Source organism: Protopterus annectens, chromosome 1.part2, assembly GCF_019279795.1.
Source record: "Protopterus annectens isolate FY-2018-M chromosome 1.part2, PAN1.0, whole genome shotgun sequence".
NCBI lineage: Eukaryota > Metazoa > Chordata > Ceratodontiformes > Protopteridae > Protopterus > Protopterus annectens.
This window is the reverse complement of record NC_056727.1, coordinates 969,910,425-969,932,603: the sequence shown is the minus strand read 5'-3', so window position 1 is coordinate 969,932,603 and position 22,179 is coordinate 969,910,425. Positions and strand designations below refer to the sequence as shown.

The following is a 22,179-nucleotide window of genomic DNA, read 5'->3' as shown; positions in this document are numbered from 1 at the left end:
GAGACAGTTTGTCAGACTAGTAAGTCTACAGATAGTTTTAAGTTATTGTCATGTTGAATTATGACTGAATCTTGATGTTTGTTCACATAATTCTAAGATGTATGAGAGGTGAATGTGCACACATCTGAAACAATGAGTAATGATGGCTAATGATGCGGCCGCTACCTAAAGTATATATACAATGTAAAAACAACTGTTTCTATTTATGCCAACCCTTACAATATTCCAATAACAATGGTAGTAAAGGTAGGTAATGCATAACAATGTTAGCAGTAAGCTACCTTGCTGATACTTGTTTCTACCTTCACAGACATTAACACGCAATTGTCTCCAATAATCCCAGCCACACACAACTGTACTGTGTAAGGAACAATAACAACAGTCTGATACCATGGTTAACATGCAACATAACAGCACATTTCAGAAATACAATGCTCAGCCCACGTGCTTGACTTTCTGCTTGTTATGTAACTGTTTATATGACACATCATGCTCCTGATGTCAGTGTTCCATTAAACCCACAAAATTAAGAAATCAGTACAGTCACCTTTATCAATAATTGCTTTTTTTCTTCGTCATCTGCATGACATTTGGCAGTGCACGTCAGTGCCAGTCATCCATCCCTTTGCTGAATGACAATTCCCATGCTATGGCAAAAATTCAAAAATGTATTTCACATGCACAAAGATTTAGGAGAGTAATTGTGAAAATGAGACTGGTGGTGGTGGTGCGCACCTCACTTAACATACTGGATATTACTGAATGCAGAAAAATAATTTAGCTGTAGCAGCCTGAATGGCTCCACCTATTAATGAAGTATGTACTAAATGACAATGCAATAGGTGCAGGATTCGAACCCACATAAACTACATATACCTATAACTTTTTATGTGGCATAATACATTTGATCATTTCTTTTTTACATTGTAGTGCACCCTATACCTGTAATATCCTCGTAAATAAGGAGACCAAACGGTTCTTGAAATGTAGGGATTTTTATATAAGAAAACCAGGTGCCACCAACATGCTACATATTCACAACTTCCACATAGAAGCGTACACCGGAAACTACTCGGTGAACAGAGAATACCAGAACCAAAACTAACCTGTTGTCAGCCCACAGCACCCCTACAGGTCACTAACAACATTACCTGCCCTATACTACATTCCTCCCCTCTTAAGCTTTGACATCCTCAACCTAAATAAGAGAAACGAGAGAAACAAAAAAACAATCCACCCAGTCACTTAATTTCTAACTAACCGGCTAAATCTTAAACTGTTACCTTCCAATCAAGTTATGTTGCCCTTCTAACCTATACAGGCACTTTTAACACTTATAGTCCTTCAAGTAACTAGGTTTAAACAGTACACGTTTAGAACGTCGCAATGGAACCACACTAGGTGACTCAGGTGTCACGTTTACCACTTCTGGTACAGGTGTGTCCATCCCTGAAAAGGTTGGTCCCTCTGGAACCTCTCCTTTCGAGTCCATGCTGTCTTTCTCTGGCACCAGGATTGGGGATCCTCCTGCAGCTGCGAGCACTTCTCCAGAAACTAATGGTATTTCCGAGGCTTGCAGTTCCATGAAGTCCTTCTTCTGTTCGCTCCGCAGAATCTGGTCCACATGTCTCCTCACCAAGAAACCTCCATTCAACATCACCTTGTACGACAGTGGACCCGTGCTCTTGGCAACGAATCCTGGAATCCATTTAGGTCCATAGCTGAAGTTTCGAGTCATCACTGCATCTCCCACGTGGAAACTTCTCTCTCGCCATCGTCGGTCATGATGTTCTTTTTGCCTCCACTGTTTCCTCTCCACCTTAGCTCTGAGGTTTGGATGCACCAGATCCAATGTTGACCTCAGTCTCCGTCCTTGCAACATCTCTGCAGGTGACAATCCTGTCGTAGACTGGGGTGTAATGCGGTAGTTGAACAACACCCGTGACACTTTTGCTGCCATACTTCCTTCTCCGGCCTTTTTCATCATTGATTTGAAGGTCTGGACAGCCCTTTCAGCACAGCCATTTGAAGCAGCATGGTATGGTGCCGACGTGACGTGTACGATGCCATTTTTTCCCAGAAAATCCTTGAACTCCACACTCATGAAACATGAAGCATTATCTGATACAATAGTCTCTGGTAGTCCTTGGCTACTGAAACTTTTCCTCAGGCATTCGATGGTAGTGGTGGAAGTGGCTGTTTTGACTGGGTATGCATCCATCCATTTAGAATGAGCATCCATTATTATCAAAAACATTGACCCCATAAAAGGACCTGCATAGTCTATATGAAGTCTCTGCCATGGTTTACTCGGCCACTCCCATGGGTGTAGTGGTGCAGCCACAGGTGAGTTGCGATGTTGTTGACAGGTGTTACACTCTTTCACAGCGACATCAATGTCGTGGTCCCACTTGGGCCACCAGAAATAACTTCGTGCTAAGGCCTTCATTCTGGTGATGCCCACATGACCCTGGTGCAGCTGTTGTAAAAGTGCACTTCTTCCTGGGGGAGGGATTATCACTCGTGCCCCCCACAACACACATCCATCTTGCACACTCAGCTCTGTTTTTCTCACCACATAGGGCTGAAAAACTGGATCAGTTTGTTGTGTTGCCCAGCCTTGCTGGACCAACTGAAACACTCTGGACAGCACAGGGTCTTTGCGTGTCCATCCGCTCAGTTCCCTCGCTGACACCAACGTGATGTCCTCCATCATCAGAACTCGGTCCTCCGTTTCCTCCTCCTTGGGATGCCCAGGTAGAGGTAGGCGGCTCAGCACGTCCACATTGCTATGGTGTTTCCCGGGCTTATAAACAATCTCATATTCATAAGCTCTCAATGTTACAGCCCATCTCTGAATGCGGGGAGAAACCATCTGAGGCACTGCTTTCATCTCATTGAACAGCGACAACAATGGCTTATGATCGGTGCAAACAATAAACTTCCTGCCATAGAGGTATTTATGGAAGCGCTTAATTCCAAAAATTACAGCCAAACCCTCTTTGTCTAGCTGGGAATAGTTTGACTCTGCTGGGGTTAAGGTTCGTGACATGAACCCGATGGGTCTTTCTTGTCCATCTGGCATGCGGTGTGCCAACACGGCCCCTAGCCCATAAGGTGATGCATCACATGACAGAATTAAGTCCTTGTGACTATCGTAGTGCACCAACACCTCTGAGGACTGCATTAGCTCCTTGGACTGCTCAAACGCTCTGTCCTGTTCCTCCTGCCACGTCCACACGGTCTCCTTCCTTAATAGTTTATGTAAAGGAGCTAACAGCGTTGACAGGTTTGGTAGGAACCTGTTATAGTAGTTGAGTAAACAACCACGGCAGGAACTTCCGAAAATACCAAAACCAAAAAATAAAGAAAGTCCCAGGAGAAAGTTGCAGCTGATTTCTTTATTCACTTAAAAACACCAAATAAACGCCGTTAACACCATGCGTTTTCGTCCCATAGACTTCATCAGATTAACATGTGACCTGTTTTCTGTTACATTTTATACCCTGTTTGAAATAGTGTAGAACCAATCGGAAGTTCATACATTCAATTTAATCAAGTATTAAAAAAATCCCACAGAATCCAAACAGCTTAAATTAAAATCAACTTTTACCATTTCTAATACTTGTGTAGTATACATCATAAATAGCTTACTTTAAACACATTTATTTCATATCAATTTTGATTAAAAACCGATCCTAAAATACCTTTATGAATCATATTTAAAACTATTAAAATATATGTATTAAATTCATTTGTGTTCTATTGGTATAACAGTACAATGCCACCCAGTGGCCATATTCTGAATTGCCTTTGTCAATTTTTTACTGCTTTTAACTTTAACAGTGGTTTGATGGAAATGTATTCATTCAATCCCGGGGCTTTGTTGGCATTCAAGTATACCTGCCACCACAGTTCCTTGTAGCCAACCATCTCCTCCCATGGACCCCCTCTTAAGTCTTTTTTTATTTGGTCAATCACAAAGAATTTATATTTAAAGTTTTCACATAACAGTGAATGCCTAAAAAGTGCATTAGTTTCTTTTCTACTTCTTATCTCGTACATATGTTCATATATCCTCTTTTTCAGAGATCTTTCAGTCTTTCCAACATAAAAAGAGGTACATTCTGTACATATGACCAAATAAACTAAACCTTGGGATTCACAGTTAAAATACCCCTTACTTTTTATCCAAGTGCGTCTACTTTCTAGGAAAACTTTTTCTTCATTGAATATGAATTCACATTGCCTACACCTACCACATTTGTATGTGCCAAGTTTCAAAGCATTGGGTCTATCCCCCTTCCTATTACTATTATTTGTCTCTAGAATACTTTTGATGTTCCTAGAATTTTTATATATTACTCTGGGTGTCATATCCGGAAGCCCCTTTAAGTCAGTCAATGCTTTAAACTTATCCCATTCCTTATAAAATATCTCCCTAACTTTAATATTTAAAGCATTGTATTCCAATACCAATCCATGTTGGTAATTGTATTGGCCTACTGCGGGGTACCCTGCCATGTTCTGTACAGCTTCCTTCTCACCTTTTATTGGTCTAAATCTTCCGTTTCTCCCCAGTGTTACCTCCTTCCTTAGTTCCTCTATGAAAGTTTTTGGGTAACCTCTTTCTAGAAACATCTTTTCCAAACTATCACATTCTTTTCCAAATTCGGAGTCCTGGCTACACATCCTTGAACCCCTTACAAATTGGCCTTTCACCAGATTCTTCTTACAAGAAATTGGGTGGCTACTTTCATAGTGTAGGAACGAGTTGACGTAGGTATCCTTTCTGTATACTTTTGTTTCCCAAGAATCACTGTCTTTCATTATCTCTATGTCTAAATAAAAAATATTTTTTTCCGAAATATTGTAAGTGAACTTTAAAAAAGAGGTGGTTTCCCCTAGGTAATTTATAAATTCCTCTAATTTATTTAAATTACCTTTCCAAAAAATTATAATATCATCCAGGAACCGTCTATACATTGTGCAATATTTATTGTATTCTGTTTGGAAGATGTATTTCTCTTCCCAATTTGCCAGGACCAGATTGGCAAAAGTAGGTGCACAGGCTGCCCCCATTGCTACTCCTTGGACCTGTTGAAAAAATTCACCATTATGGGTCAAAAAGTTGTTTCTTAAAATAAGGTCCATTAAGCCTGTGCACACTATCTTGTCATTTGATGTTAAAATCTGGTCCTTGAATATCTCTTCCTCAAACATCCTTGTCCCTTCGTCGTATGGTATGGAGCCAAAAAGATCCACTACATCAATGGTTACTAATTTTAAATCCTTATCAAACAACTCTGTACTTAAATTTCTCAGTAAATCCCAGGAATCTCTTAATATGGCCTCCTTATTCAGCCATATGTGTTTAGTTTTAATGTCTACAAATTTTGCTAGTGGTGTAGTTTTGGAACATTCCGCTGAAACAATAGGTCTTAGAATTGACCTTGTTTTTATGTATTTTTGGAATGCCAAAGATTATTGGAATCCTGGGTTTATCCTTCTTCAAATACGAGTACATTTTACTGTCAATCAAAGCTTCCGTGACCATATTCTCCAGGGCTATGTCTATCTTCTTGTATGCTAAATTAATCTCGTTCCTGGATACCACCCTGTATTTGATTTCATTCATTAGAATTTCATTCATCTTACCATCATATTCGGTTAGGTCCATCACTACAACCCCCCCCACCCTTATCGGGCTTCATTACCCTAATTCCTTTGTCAAGCTTTAATTCAGTTAATTTCTCTTTTTCTTTTGAATCCAGATTGTCTCTGTATCCCACCTTCTTGTCTATCCTATTAATAGCTTCTTCCATAACATTTTCAAAGTTCTTTAACTGTGCCTGTATAGGGGGGTTGTAGGTGGATTTGTTTTTTAATATACTTTGGTCTTTTCTTACCTGTCCATTAGTGGGGTCTGAACCTATCCCTTCTTTGTAATAAAGCAATTCTAGGTTAATTTTCCTTAAGAACATTTTCATGTCCAACAATGTTTGTACCTTATTCCCCTTTACCTTCGGAATAAATTTAAAACCTTTTTCTATGAGAGTAAAATGTCCTTTGTTTAATTCTATTTGACTAAAATTATAAATAGTAAAACCATTAAACGTCCATGTGTTGCCCTCCTTCTTAATATCTTGTGTTTCATAAATGTCGTTGGATTCGGGGATTACTATTGTCTGTATCTCCCTCTTCCTCTTGGCCCCCCCCTCCTCTGAAAATTTTCATTCCTTTTATAATTAGGATCTAGGTCTGTATACTCCCTTTCCAATGGAGGAAATTCAATGTCATAATCAAAATTTGTTACATCAAACCTCCTATTTTTCCTATTTGTTTGATCATTATCCATCCCCTCTCTATTATGTCCGTAGGTTGACCTACCAGGGGGTTTTGAATTTTTCAAGGGGTTGGGGTAACATGTCTGATTCTCATATTCTAAAATGTCCCTCCTTAGTTTATCTGTTTTTCTTTTTACTAAATCAGTACACTTCTTATCAATATTGTCTTTTAAATTAACAAACTTGAGTCGTTCTTCCCTAATTTCAAAAACCAAGTCATCCTTAATTTGTTCATCTAAAATGTTAATTTGTTCAAGTATAACCAAATTTCTTTCATTCTCTTCAATAATACATTCCATTATTTGCATACCACAATTGTTAAAAACTTCAAGTAATTGCTTATGGAAAATCGACCCCAATTGCACATTGTTGGGGTACTTCCAAGTCCGTAACCCCTTAGGGACGATTTTCCTATGTAAACATTCTCTCAAATATCCGTTTTCTATCGTAATGGATTTGTATTTAAACATAAGTTTCGATAAATCATCCAGTTTTTTACTATAGGTATCATTGTTCATTCCCTGTTTAATGTTATCAGTCTTACATTTGAATTCATGTTGTTTTTTAAGCCAAAAAAAATCTCATTTTTGTCAGAGATGTTAACAGTACCTTGTTGCGGAACCCCGCTGTGTAAATCACTGATAAAATGCGCATTTTCGACATCCTCTTCCAACAAAATGTTCGGCGTGTTAGCTGGGTCAAACGTCTGACCATTCGGTCCCTTTTCCACTCCTTCATCCATTGCGCCACCTTGCCTGTAGCGTTTACGTTTTAATCCATATTGCCTTCTTCTTCTGGCAGGTATACTTGAATGCCAACAAAGCCCCGGGATTGAATGAATACATTTCCATCAAACCACTGTTAAAGTTAAAAGCAGTAAAAAATTGACAAAGGCAATTCAGAATATGGCCACTGGGTGGCATTGTACTGTTATACCAATAGAACACAAATGAATTTAATACATATATTTTAATAGTTTTAAATATGATTCATAAAGGTATTTTAGAATCGGTTTTTAATCAAAATTGATATGAAATAAATGTGTTTAAAGTAAGCTATTTATGATGTATACTACACAAGTATTAGAAATGGCAAAAGTTGATTTTAATTTAAGCTGTTTGGATTCTGTGGGATTTTTTTAATACTTGATTAAATTGAATGTATGAACTTCCGATTGGTTCTACACTATTTCAAACAGGGTATAAAATGTAACAGAAAACAGGTCACATGTTAATCTGATGAAGTCTATGGGACGAAAACGCATGGTGTTAACGGCGTTTATTTGGTGTTTTTAAGTGAATAAAGAAATCAGCTGCAACTTTCTCCTGGGACTTTCTTTATAGTAGTTGAGTAAGCCTAAGTAGGCCTTCAGTTCTGTAACATTTGTGGGTGCAGGTACCTGTTGTATGGCTTTTACCTTGTTTGGCAGGGGGATGTAGGCCCGATGCATCCACCTTGTAACCCAGGAACTCTGCTTCCTTGTCCATGAAAGCACATTTACTCCGCTTCACCTGCAGACCAGCCTCTCGCAGTCTCCTCAGCACCTCGTTCAAAGTCTCCAGATGCTCGCGGTTGTTCCTACCCGTCAGCAGGATGTCGTCCAAATAGACAGCCACATTTGGGATTCCGGCCACCAGTCCCTCCATTATTCTCTGGAAAATAGCTGGACTAGAGGAAACACCAAAGGGTAAACGATTAACTTGGAACAAACCTTTGTGTGTGTTAAGGGTGACATATGACTTTGACCCTTCATCCAGAACGACTTGTTGATATGCATGACTGAGGTCCAATTTGCTAAACTTTTCACCTCCAGACAGCTTTTCAAATAAATCCTCCAACTTTGGTATTGGATACTGCTCCAGCTTTGAGACTTGGTTAACGGTTAGTTTGTAGTCACCACATATGCGTACAGTATCATCTGGCTTTAATACTGGAACAATGGGTGCCGCCCACTCCGAAAACTTTACTGGTTCAATTATACCTTGCTTTGTGAGTCGCTCCAGCTCAGTCTCCACTTTCTTCTTCATTGCGTATGGTACGGGTCTTGATTTGTAAAATCTTGGCGTTGCGTTTTCTTTGACGTGTATCTTGGCTGGTGGACCCCTCCAGGTACCCAGTTCCTCTTTGAACACTTCTTCATTGTTCTCCAGCACATCTTGCAAGGTCAGCAGATGCTGTTCTATTTTATGGAGCTGTAGACAGCCCATTTCCAGCTCCTTTAGCCACGCCTGGCCTAACAGGTTTGGTCCGCTACCTGCCACCACCATGACCGGCAACTGTTTGACTTTGTCTTTGTGTGTTACAGTTACTTTTGCCATCCCTAGGGTGGGGACTTTTTCACCTGTATATGTTTTCAAGGTCACTGAACAGTCCTGCAACTCCGGAGCTTCATTTTCTTGCCATAACTTCCCATATTCAGCCTTTGACAGAACTGTCACACTACATCCAGTATCCACTTCAAAATGGACCATTTTACCATTTAAGTCCAACTGTGCTGTAATGGGATCGACTCTTTCCATCCTTGACTCTTTCATGTTAAGCATAGTAAACACTTCCTCTTCTTCACTGGTTTGTTGGTCTACAGCTTCACGCATGTGGTGTGCATACTGTTGTTTTATTTCCCGGTTTCCCTTTCTGTCCTTTATGCTGCTCTTTTTCTCCCCCTTCCTCTGCTGGTCCCTAGAGGGCGTCGACCTGCACATTTTCTTCACATGGCCCTTTTTTCCACAAGCATGACATTTTTCATTTAAGAAACGACAGTTCCGTGACAGATGTTCACCGCCACACCTGTAACAGGAAAACTGACCAGACTTCCCTTGTTGTTTATGCTCCATCACCACTTTATGCACTGGCAATGGGGTAGCACTCCTGCTCCCAACCCCCTCGATTGTTCTTGGTTGTAAATCACGAATGTCTTTATTCGCTGTCTCGATGGCCTGTGCCAGCTTTAAGGCCTTTTCAAACGACAACTCAGGCTCCGCTAACAATCTTCGTTGTATGCGGTCATCTGCAATGCCACATACGAGCCTATCACGTAGCATTTCTGTCAGTCTGTCACCATAGTTACAGTGTTGCGCCAGCTCTCTCAGCACTGCAACATACTCCGTTACCGTTTCATTAGCCACTCTTGTCCTTGAATTAAACTTGAACCTTTGGACTATTTCACTCGGCTTCGGGTTATAATGTGACTGAAGCAAGCTCGTCAACTCCGTGAACGATTTATCCCCCGGCTTATCAGGACTCAATAAGTTCCTCATCAGACTGTACGTCTTGCTGCCCACAGAGCTCAACAATATGGCTCGCTTCCGGCCAGCGTCCGTTATCTGGTTTGCTTCAAAAAAGTGTTCCAACACTTCACAAAACTCCTCCCAGGTCTGTGTCTGACAGTCGTATGCAACCAGCGACCCTAACATGGAAACAGCCATAACTCCGGCAGCCACAGTCTCTTCGTCATCCGACATTAACTGCACCCCGCCGTCTTCAGAAAAAAAAAACTCACCCGCCGTCGTCACTCTCAGCGGACTCTGAGTTCTCCCGTTTCCTCGTCGCCAATATGTAATATCCTCGTAAATAAGGAGACCAAACGGTTCTTGAAATGTAGGGATTTTTATATAAGAAAACCAGGTGCCACCAACATGCTACAATACCTTTAACACACACATGGAATTTAAAAAGGTAATGCTGCAATATATTTTTTGACCAAGAGTAGTGACCCTGACAATGTTACTGATTTGTGTCTCAGAGTGCTCAACTCAACAATAATTACAATACTAGCACTCATCTGTGTGCATGCTGTGGAATAATTATTACACATGCAAAACCATGAGAAAACGTAACTAGTAAGGTGCTAAGGTATTAAAATATGAAGAGCACAGCCAAACATCCTACCAAACACATATGCGTACTGCTTCAGAGGCATATCTGTATAATTATCAAGTATAAATTGTCCTGAACATGTTTGGCAGAATATCCCTTCCTGTAAACTCTGTATGGATCTTCCTGCAATATTTGCTCTCCCATAAAACAATAATGATAGCAATTAAAACAACAGCACCTCACACACACACATTGACAATAGGTGTCTTATAAACTACAGATGCACCCAGAGGCAAAGATGGCTCCAAAAACTTTGAAGTCAACACCAACTCCCTGAAAACATAAGAGCCAGCTGACTCATGAATGTGGTCAGAGTGGAAGAACTACCTTTCATTGGATCTGACAAGGACACCCTCAATGATCTTGGATCCAAGGGTTCCAAAACCATGGAACAGATTAGAGAAGGAAATATTATTACTGGTTCAATGGAGGGAAGGCTCGTGGGTTTGATGGGAGATAGAGCCAAAATTATCCCCCTCGGGATGTGAGCTCTGAAGAACTTCCTCATCATCCTGTCTACCTCTGCTTCAGACAAGTTCCTGGAGGACCTAAGAGAGGAGCTGGTTAATGGTGGTCTGGAATGTCTACTGAGAGTTTCCTGATGAAAAGGAGACTGGAACCAAGGAGACTGGCTCTGAAGAAAACTTTGGGTGATCAGATCTGAGGTGACCTAGGCTTCAAAGAAGTAGGATTTGAAAGTGTTGCATCTGAATTTTTTGAGAATTTTGCAGGAGGCTAGGAGGACGGAGTCGATGTGATAAAACAATCCAATGACATTTTTTTAGGGTCTTTATCCTTAGGGGCCAAATCAAGCTTCCCCTTTTCAGAACTCTTTGAGAGGGTTTGAACCCCAATAGCTAGAGAGGAAGAGGAAGAAGGAACAAGCCCTTTCCGGACCAGCTTATTTTTCTTGACGGTAAGAGCCCATGAACTGAGGAAGAATGAAAATGGCAACACGTCTATATCTTTCCAAAACATGTGATAATGTTGAGACAAAGGCAAGGCTAGATCTTTTTCAGTTCAATTGTTCTATTTCTGATAAGTGCAGTTCGTTAGGCAGATTATTAAAATATGAGTTCTCTTAAGTTAACCAAATAACCTTGATTTTTAAGAAATAATGTAAAACTGTTGACATTAAAAGAAACAGACTGAAAATTCATTGGGTTTTCAGGTATATCAACAACCGCCCTATTAATAATTAGTGAAATGTGATATTTGAATAGAACCCCCAAGGTTAGTTCTCCTAACCCGCTAAAAGAAAGGTGGCAATACAAATTTATTAGGATGATAAGTGAGAAATCTTACCAAAATACAGTTACACCATAGACAATGTGAAGAGTACATTTTATAACAATGTATTTTAGAAACACAAAACTGAAGACGTATATTCATTACACTGAAAAATGTTACCAGTGAAATTTTATTAAAGACACTTGTCAAAAAAGTCAAAAGATAGTAAGAAACCAGTGTCTGGGGATTCCATTTTTTAATATCTTTTGTCCTCATTCCTGTCTACCATCAGGCTTCCTTCCTTTTAGTCCCTCATTTGTTCCTTGTAGTGCTCTGCATGCTGGAAGTGAAAGCTAAATAGTGGATGACCATCACCCATACAGCCATGAAAGTAAATATTCTTTCCCCTGGCCTGTGTGCAGGTCCACATGATAGCATGACATCCACAAACAGCTGCTGTGTTAATACAATAGGAGATGCATGCTCCCATATGTTAGGCAAAATACGGCTAACAATCTTTGATAAACAATGAACATAAATCACAAAGCAAAGAAAAGAAAAGATGCAGCAGAAACCAGGAACTACATCAAGGCTTTTTATTAGCTGACTGGTACCTTAGCAATTCGCCTTCTATGGGATCCTGTCATAATAGTCCATGTGCAGTCTTATAAAGAAAAAAAAACACATAATTAACCAATGAGCAATAAATATCAATTAAGTGCATTTGCATTTAAAAGCATGTTCTGAGATTCAGAAAAGTTAAGCATGATGTGGAAGCCTTATTTTGGAAGGTTTCTTCATTTTGCTAAGCCTTTCTGATTCATAGACCACACCACCTTGTGGGGATCTCAGTGTAGTCAGTGGTCTCATTAGTAAACCTTGATGATAACTGGACATTCCATGGGAATGGTCAATGATAATCAGCTATGTGTTCTGCTCTGAAAATGTCCACAGCTCCTGATAAAGTTCGCCAAGTAAAATTGTACTATAGGAGGAAAAAGTGACCACTGTCAAATACAGACATTCATTCCTATAGGAGCATTTATGGTGCAGTTAAGTTCAGCAAGACAAGGGGCTGGGGTGCATGTTAGTGTATGGACATATATGGACATTTGTGTGCATGTCTGTATAAGGAGTGAATGAAGTGGTATGGGTGTGTGTGTGTGTGTGTGTGTGTGTGTGTGTGTGTGTGTGTGCGTGTGTGTGTATGTGTGTGTGTGTGTGTGTGTGTGTGTGTGTGTGTGTGTGTGTGTGTGTGTGTGTGTGTGTGTGTGTGTGTGTGTGTGTGTGTGTGCATTCATGTGAGTGTATGGTTGAATGTTTCTTGGAGGGCAATTGAGTAGGGAGGGTGGTTTATTGATGAGTGGATGTGGGTAAGTGTGTTTTGTTGATGAATGAATATGTGTGTGCACGTGTGTGTGTATGTCAGCATGTGCATTCATGTGAGTGTATGGGTGAATGTTTCTTGGAGGGCAATTGAGTAGGGAGGGTGGTTTATTGATGAGTGGATTGGGTAAGTGTGTTTTGTTGATGAGTGAATATGTGTGTGTGTGTGTGTGTGTGTGTGTGTGTGTGTGTGTGTGTGTGTGTGTGTGTGCGTCTGTGTGTGTGTGTGTGTGTGTGTGTGTGTGTGTGTGTGTGTGTGTGTGTGTGTGTGTGCGTGTTGATGTGTGCCTGCATGCATGCATGCAAGTATATATTTCCATGATTTAAATTGAATTGAGGGGGCTTGTTTATTGATGAGTAGATGTGTGTGTGTGTGTGTGTGTGTGTGTGTGTGTGTGTGTGTGTGTGTGTGTGTGTGTGTGCGTGTGTGTGTGTGTGCGTGTGTGCGTGTGTGCGTGTGTGTGCGTGTGTGTGTGTATGTATGCATGAATGTCTGAATATGTATGAGTGCAATGCATATAGGTGGTTGCCTTTGCTATTGTGATACATGTCTGTTATGGAGAACATTAGTGCAGTCAGGTCTAACAATATTAATGTCTGATTCAGAAACATGGTAATGAGTAAAAAATTAGGTCTTTCTCATTGCAGCCATACCTGTCTCTGAATCCCACGCTCTTGCCATCTTGCTAACTGACTGACCTACATTTGGCAATTAGTATAAGTGGTGAGAAATTTAGTGAATCCTAGGGAAGATGTTACAAAATATTACAAAAAGAAACAGTAAATACATCAAATAGTATAGCAATTATAATAAAACAAAACAGTCAAGGTCTACATTTAAACAATTATTTAAGAGTTTTACATTTCAAAATAGACTGAACTTGTAAAGTTAACAACACAGATTCAGAATAATACCTTGTATGAGACATTAGTCTGCTCAGTGCACTGACAAACACTAGCCAATTATTTACTTCTCTGAAGTGTGTTGCTATAGGGTTACTCATACCATTTCTTATGATACTGATGTGCTCTATAATTTGTGTTTTGAATTTCTTTTAGCTTTGTCGTATTTGCCATTTAGGGTAGTTACTGCCAATCACACAGTCCTTTTACACTCACTTGTAAGTTACTGGATAGATTAATTATGTAATCTGTTCCTTCTTTGAGTATCTGATTCATTTTATATCTGGATTTTGTATAGATGATGGGTAGCAACCACTTGTTTCATATGATACATCTACTGCAGTTCTGTCAAGGCAATGCAGTATAATAACTACATGGCAGAATTTGTAAGCCACAGTCAGCTAGATACGTTTTTAGGGGACTCATAGAAGAGCTTTAACAATTATCACTTTGGTTTTCTTTTTGTTTAATAGATACAAACAAAGCCCTTTTCTGGAAGACCATTAAATTCAGACATCCTTTGTTTATGGAAAATGTCTGCATATTGTCACTGGGTTGCCTAACCTTCTGTTTCAATTTCTGCTGCTTTGCCCTCTCACAGTTATTTTTTGCCAAAATGTGGGCTTTTCTGGAGACAGTCCATCCCCTTAAGGGTTATGAAGTTTTACATTTCTCCTTTCTTTCCTCATTGGAACACAAAGGAAGCTTTTTCCATTGCTTCTGTCTAAGTATCAAATGGAGAAAGTATCCCAGTTAATTTCCAGTATCTAAACATTATTTCATTCATGCTTTCTTGCATTCAGGTTAAGCTTATTGCATTCAGAAACTCAATATGTACTGATATTTGTTTACCTCCTCCAACTATAACAGAGTCAGACAGGTGCAGAACATAATACGGTACAATAAAGCCAACTACAATATACTAGGCACATGGAGAACATAATCATGTTTATGGCTCTGAAAGCTGTGAACAATGTCTTACTATGTCAGATGATGAAAGACCAATAGTTTGTAAAGAGGAATACTAACTTTCTGTTTCCTCATATTTGTTCTTCTACTTAGCCTTCATCCCACCTTCTTCAGTGCATTTTTTTTACATTGTTGATTAACTCTTATACCAGAAATGACAACTCCCACCTTTTATTTAATGGCAAACAGAGGTAAGTTTAAAGATTATATTTTATTTGGGACATTATACCTTTGCACTGAGCTATAAATATGTTGAAGCTAGACTGATATTGAAAAGCTGCATTTTTAGTTTACACAACAGATGGCAGTGGAAAAATTCTGCAAAACTGTATTGCAAGATAGGAATTTTATTAAACGTAATCAATACAGCGGAGCTTAATACAGCAGAATGCTTGCTTTAATGTTATTTCACAATATTTTATCTTGGCATTTAAACAATTAAATGTTTACTGTTTTATAACTTCTGGATTGTATGTCTGAGCTCCATTGCAGTCTCTGTTGTTTTTCTCCCTTGATGTGATGACAAGTTAAGAGTGCACTATTTATTTTAAGTTTACTGGAAGATTGCTATATCTGTGCAGTGAAGTACAATATGTTCTATGACACTATGAAGCTGCTTAGTGTGAAAAGGAAAACGAGAAAAGCTCTTATTTAAACAATTAAATGTTATACAGATGTCTGTGTACAAGCTGATTTTACAAGTTTCAATCTCATTGTCTGTAGGATTTATTCAGGGCTAGTTGTAAATATTGCTGGCAGATATATTCGGTGGTTAGTTTTTGTGCAATAATAATAAAAAATGCAAGAGATGAAACAACTCAAAGCCACATGTTGCCTTGGATCAATGAAATGAGTCTTTTGATTATCAATTTCCATGAAGTAGATAATATTCATCATTCAGAATTAGCTGTGTTTCAAGTTCTGAACACTTTACTGCACATGTGATTTTGACCTTGCAAAACAATTTACAAAACATTATCTCATCACTGAGAAAATCAGGGAAAAAAAAGAACTTGTTTAAAAACTCATTTAGAATAATTTATCATGTTGCTTTTCAGACAGGAAAAGTAATGAATTTGCCAGCAGTGTTTATGATGTGTTTCCCTGTGGGAAGTGGATTATTAGACTAGAATCATGAGAAAATGTAGTTTAATGGGATATTTTCCATTCTGATACAGATGTGAACATCTGGTGCTTATTAGATATGCTGCATCAGTTGCTGACCCAACCAGAACTATATAATTTCATATGTAAAGCACTAGCATGGGGAAATACCTGCAGCAGTACCCACCTTATAATATCAAAACTGAGTGTACCATTTTGAAAGTAAAATTCGGTTAAAATCATCAAAAAGGGTAATGATATTTGCACTTCAGCACTTAGGAGAAAGCTTTAAAAAATTCCATTTTGTTGATAGACAATATTATCTTGTTCATGTTTTCTTTTTGCATTTAGTTACGTTTATCTCATTCAGAAACTGAAATGTAACAATTTTCGTTCACTTCCTTCACTATAATAGTCACACAGGTGCAGAACATATGCAGTATAATGATGTCAACTACAATGTAACAGGCTCATGGAGAATATAATCATGAATGATATCATTATTATAGATAATTAATAAGCATCATGTCATTGAGACACATAAAGCAATAATATAGAAGGACCTTAGAGATATATACTCCTAATTTCTAAAATAGGTGAAGATTGTAACTGATAATGGCTTTATATACTAAAATAGAAATTTTCTTCAGTTTATCTATGCTGTGTGCTACTCAGATACAATGATGTTAATCCCTAGTTGCCTAGATGGTCCCAGTCTCAGATCTCAAAGTAACAGGAGCTCTTATAAACTTAGAAAGTTACTAGAATAACAGGTTTTGCATTAGCATCCATTTTCTGAAATATATGAAGTATGAAATTCAACTGTCTATCATTATTAATCAATTTCAACCCTCAATGATTTTCCAGCAAACCACAAATTGTATAAGGAACCAAATATGAAGCAAAAATCTAGACATTCTGTGTAATTTTGGACAGCTGAGAGGTATGGAAGTGTATAGTGTGATCACAATGTAGCAGTTAGCTACATACCCTGTGATCTGCCAGGACATGGCTCCCCATTGAAATGTCAGCACTTGTAATGCCAAGTGTTGACACACTGAAAAAATACTGAAAATGCAAGAGAAGAGCAGATATCAAACATCACTCTTCTCTTTTAAACTTGTTTTTTATGGAGGCAAACCCGCTCACACCCACTGAACTTATATATATATATATATATATATATATATATATATATATATATATATATATGGGTCCAGTTTTTAATTTCAAAAGTCCACAATCCCGAAGTTCAAAATACTGAACTCAGAACCTCAAGATTGTGGAATCTCGAAATAGAAAAAAAAAGAAGACATAAAAAACATGTTTTTGCAGAGGGGGTAAGCCTCCCTGCACCCCCCACACCCTCTGCAACTTAAATATAGTAACTCCAAGATCACACTATCGTGAAGAGAATGGTAATGTCCCCGTTCCGCACTGTATAGTGATCTCCATTACACCCTGTTCCAACCTAATAGAGTTTCTGTGAGTTATGTTGTCTTTATTAAAGCATTCATGAATCACTGCATGATTCGAGCTGGTGACTAGAATTCAGTTATAAATGAGTATAAGCACAGAAGATAGAAAAATCAGATGCAAAGCTGACATATTTGTATGTCTCTAAAGCTATTTTTAAACTTGATAGAGATGAATAATTTGTTAGAGCCCTTCTGTTTTCTTTCTCCTAATGGATTTTAGTTCTGTTATTAATCATATACTCATGAAATCAAGGTCTAAAATAGATTTATTTCTACTTCCTGCAATTAATGAATGCACTCTTCAGCTGAGCATTTTTTCAGAGTAGTCTGGGATACAATGATACTTGCATTTAAATAGGCTGATAAAACTAGAAGTGCCCTTAACCCTCAATTTTGTCAACCAATACTTTTAAAACTTCTTATTGGAAACAGCTTTATGCCAGTCTAATGTTGATGTTTTATAGCTTCCCTAAAAACTGAGATACAGGATAATCACAAACCTCTCATCAGAAAAAAATAAATAAATAAACAGAGTTGTTACATTAAATTACATGAAGTACATGAAATGGAGGTTTTGGTAAATGATGCAAATATGTTAGAAAAACAAATGAAAAACTTACAGTTAGATTAATTTTGAACTGTCCTTCTCAGACATTTTGGGCGGAAGCCAACTTTCCAGAATGGTCTCAGATACCTTCCAAATCTCGAGGGGCTACAATTCAAATTCAAAAACCTCCCATTGAATGTCTAGCACTAAAAATGCTGATAATCTATTATATGAATCTTAACTCTATAGTACAACTATTTGCATACATCTTTTCTGCATTGTATACCTCTTCCAGTAGTAAATAACACTTCCAAAGCAGGTCCGCAAATAAACAGATAATACTTCCAAGACAGCTGTAGCAACTTTAATATATCAGATCTTCATTTTTCCAATAGCATCTTCAGTATATCAGATCTTCACTCTTATTTAGACCATTTTATTTTTCTAATTCTTACTATTTAGCATTATTTAATTATTAATGCTTCAGTGTTCAAAAAGGAAATTACAGCCAGTGTTAAATTGCTTAAATCTTTGAAGACACTGGTTTAGGTGGCTATACTTCAGATTTATAAAAAATGTTTAACTATAATACATCTACATTTTTTGCATTCATCCAAATGGATATCACATTCAACTCTTATCTCAATCAGATAATAGCAATATTTCTTAAACACAGTCTCCCTTAACTAAAATAATTATTAATAGCAGCTTGCCTCCTAGCATATAGTCCTAAGCAAGTTTTATCATTCTTAGGTCTCCTTTTCAGCTGAGTTTCCAAGATCAAATTTATATACATGTATGATTGCCTCTGCTGTATGTGATAATTTAATAAAGATGTTTACTGTTAAAAAAGATAACTGGAAATAAGCAATTACTCTAATCAATAATTATGTCTGGTCAACTGATGCAGGCAAAGACAGAAACGTAAATTTTGAATTTTGTTTTCATCTCTGTAAAAGTTAGTTTCCATGACCAAACTAAATCCATATACCATATGTGGATATTTCTAAATGCATCTATGTGAAAGGCATACACTCATTCTATTTCAGTCAAGAGTGGAATGTTACATGGTTGTCTACTCACTCTCTCCCCATCTGTTCAATCATTAAATCAAATACGTCTTAATTTGAGATCAGCTTCTTCTATTCATTTTGTCAGCTAATTGGTGTCTTACTCCCTGTCAAGGTCTTTGTAGATTATATTAATACTTCCCTTCATGCCACAAAATGATATTCAGTCTGTCACTGACACATTTTCAACATAATCCAGTTATTTTCTCAATTTGAAAAAAATATTTCACTGTTTTATTCCAGCTACTTGGTGATTATCATCCTATCAATTCATTGGAGTTATTTGGCATCAAGTTTTCCACATCATTAAAAATATATAGAAATGATTTTTCTCAAAATAATGTTGACTGTAATATTAACAGCATTATTAAGGGTAGGCCTACAGTTAACTGCAACTTATCAAGGTGTAAAACGTAGTTTCTCTTTGCTCTCTTTGTGATAATCAGAATGAAAATCCTAGACTTTTTTACATAATATCATCCTATGAACCTCTCCCACAACATTATTTGGATGAGTGCATAACACAATTCTGAATTTTATTTGGTTCAACAAATCAGTACAAGCTTTTAACTTTTCAAATAAGTGGACTTAAAACTGCCAGTGTTTTTGGAATTTTTGCAGCTTCTACATTGTCTACAATTTTTAAACATTTTATTCAAATTTTAAGCATTTTTGGCTACTAGTTTGGAATAAAGTATAGAAAATGTCTACTTTAAATACATTGTAATAATTTACCTTTTCCTTTTCTAGCTAATATTTTAGTTTAAAAATGTGGATTTATTAATTGTTGCTGTAACTCATAGAACATTTTCAAAGCTTATTCCAGAAAGAAACCTCATAGAAATCCTTGTCCTTGTTTAGTGTATAATTAATAATTCAACTATATTCATATGTATTGGGGGGGGGTCTGCAATTTCCCTCTAAATTCCTTTAATGAATTCCCTTATGAATGCTAATTTCTTTGCAAAAGATTTTGGGGGGAATTTAATAAAGCCTACATAGACTTATTTTCCATGTAGGCATAGTGGCATGGTGCTTACATGGAAGTAAGTGGATGTGTGATCCAGTCAACTGACTTGAAGGGCATATCTATGGCATGCAAATCACCTCATAAGCAGGTGAAATGCATGCAAATAAGGCAGGTAGAGTGATCCAGCAAGCAGATAAAAAGTCTTGCAGACCCCATGTTGGTGTCCATAATGTACACAGAAAAATTCCATGTACAGGATGTAAAAATGATACCAGGGGCTGTACTGTTAAAGTGTAGTTATAGTAGCAGAAATAGCATAGAGGACACAGATATTTGCAAAATTAACCACTGTGTGTCCAAAACTGTATGAAAAATAATGTAAAATAATTTTATTTTTTTAATACCCTGGGTATGTTTGCGTGGTGCATTGCAGTGCGCAGACATGCCATTATGGAAAAAATTTATATAAAAAGATTGCAAAAACCAGAATTTGTGAGTATGTAACAGTAATGCATTATAGGACCCTGTGTGGAATATGTACAATGTAGGACTGCTGTGGTTGCTAATAAGGCAGGGCCTGAAACTGTGTAGTTTCCAGGTACTGTGCATGGATCTGTATGCAAATAAGCTGGGGTTAATGAATAACACAAGTGGGTATCTGTGTTCACAATCAGAACCATGTTGGTGTTCACAGAAGAAGTAGCTGACATCAAAAGGGGGATGTGTCCACAAACGTTTAAGCTCATTGGTGCTCAGCGGTACCTCTTTCTGTGGCACGCCACTCTGCTCAGCAGGGGTGTGTGTCTGGTGAGTGCTAAACTTAGGGGCGTGTGTTTCAGTGGGTTTGAGCATGCATGCATGGTGTGCAGCCATGCTGAGCGTGACCTTCCATGAGAGCAGTTCTGCTCATGACTAAGCCTTGTTTATCTGTGTGGCATGAGTTTGCATGACATGACGCAGTGCACAGCAAGGAAGGCTGTCAAAAAAATGGCTGAAAAAGCCAATGACATATTAATTACTGATGAGCCCTGTTCACTTAAACTAGGGCCATTAATCTACTTAATGATGTACTTGGCAGGTGGAATTTAGCATCAGTAGCCAATCACACAGGCTACACCTACACCAGAGCACTATAAAGTATGCATACACCCTACAATCTGATTTTCCCACACAGTCTGCACCATTGGAGTACAAACTTGGGAATTATAACCTAGTGAATGCTAGGGGCTGCTGCAGGTCTGCTACATATGCATGTGCTAGATGGTGAGGTCAATGCAGCTGCTGCTGATGCTGACCAAAGGCCTAGACTGAGAAGGAAAGGAGTGTTCATGCCTAGGGTAACCTACCAGGAGCTACATGAACCAGCGATTGTAGAGTACTACAGGGTGGACAGGGGCATACTACAAGAACTCACTGAGCTCTGCCAACCTCAGCTCAGCCCCAGAGTCAACAGAGGGGAATCCATCCCAGTGGAAACAAAGGTATGTGTAGCCCTTAGGATCATAGCTACAGGCACTTTCCAAAGACCAACTGGGGACCTGATGGGGGTCTTACAGGCATCTGCTTCCAGGGTACTCCACCAGTTCCTGGATGCCATACTGCCACATGCCAGTGAGCACATTTATTTTCCCCACACCCCTGAGGAGAGGGCCAACAGTATGCGACTCTTCTACCATGTAACACACTACACTGAGGTACTAGGTGCCATAGATTGCACTCATGTACACATCAAGGAACCACCTCGTGAAGAGGGTAGAATCTATGTCAACCGCAAGGGGTACCACTCCATCAACTGCCAGGTTGTGTGCAATGCTCATGCCATTATTATGAATGTGTGTGCTGGCAGCCCTGGCAGTTATCACAACTCCCATATCTGGCACATGTCACAGCTGTACCAGATGTTTGCTAGGGGGACATCCCACATGGCTATTTACTTGGAGATGCTGGCTACACACTGGAGCCATGGATGATGACACCCATCAGAAAAGCACACACACTCTCCAAAGAATGCCATAATGTGGCGCGCACACACACACACACACACACACACACACACACACACACACACACACACAAACCAGGAATATCATACAGCATGTGTTTGGGCTGTTGAAGTCATAGTTCTGGTGCCTCAGTGTATCTAGTGGAGCCTTGCAGTACTCTCCAGCCACATGAGCACAGATGTTCACACTACATGCCATGCTACACAATATGATCCCGTGGAAACAGCTGCAGCAGGATCAGTAAAGGTAAGGGATACACAGCCCCCCATCAGTGCTTAGGTCACCATCACTGCACC

General features: G+C 38.6%; 1 protein-coding gene across 1 annotated transcript in view; it reads right to left on the bottom strand.

Annotated features, from left to right (window-relative positions):
* Positions 1–1,327: 1,327 nt before the first annotated feature.
* Positions 1,328–22,179, bottom strand: part of LOC122792426 (uncharacterized protein K02A2.6-like) — a 54,171-nt gene continuing 33,319 nt past the window's right edge. The window contains 3 exon segments of the mRNA XM_044060215.1: positions 1,328–3,302; positions 7,667–7,779; positions 7,781–9,936. Of these exon segments, the coding sequence (XP_043916150.1) occupies positions 1,328–3,302; positions 7,667–7,779; positions 7,781–9,936 (4,244 nt within the window).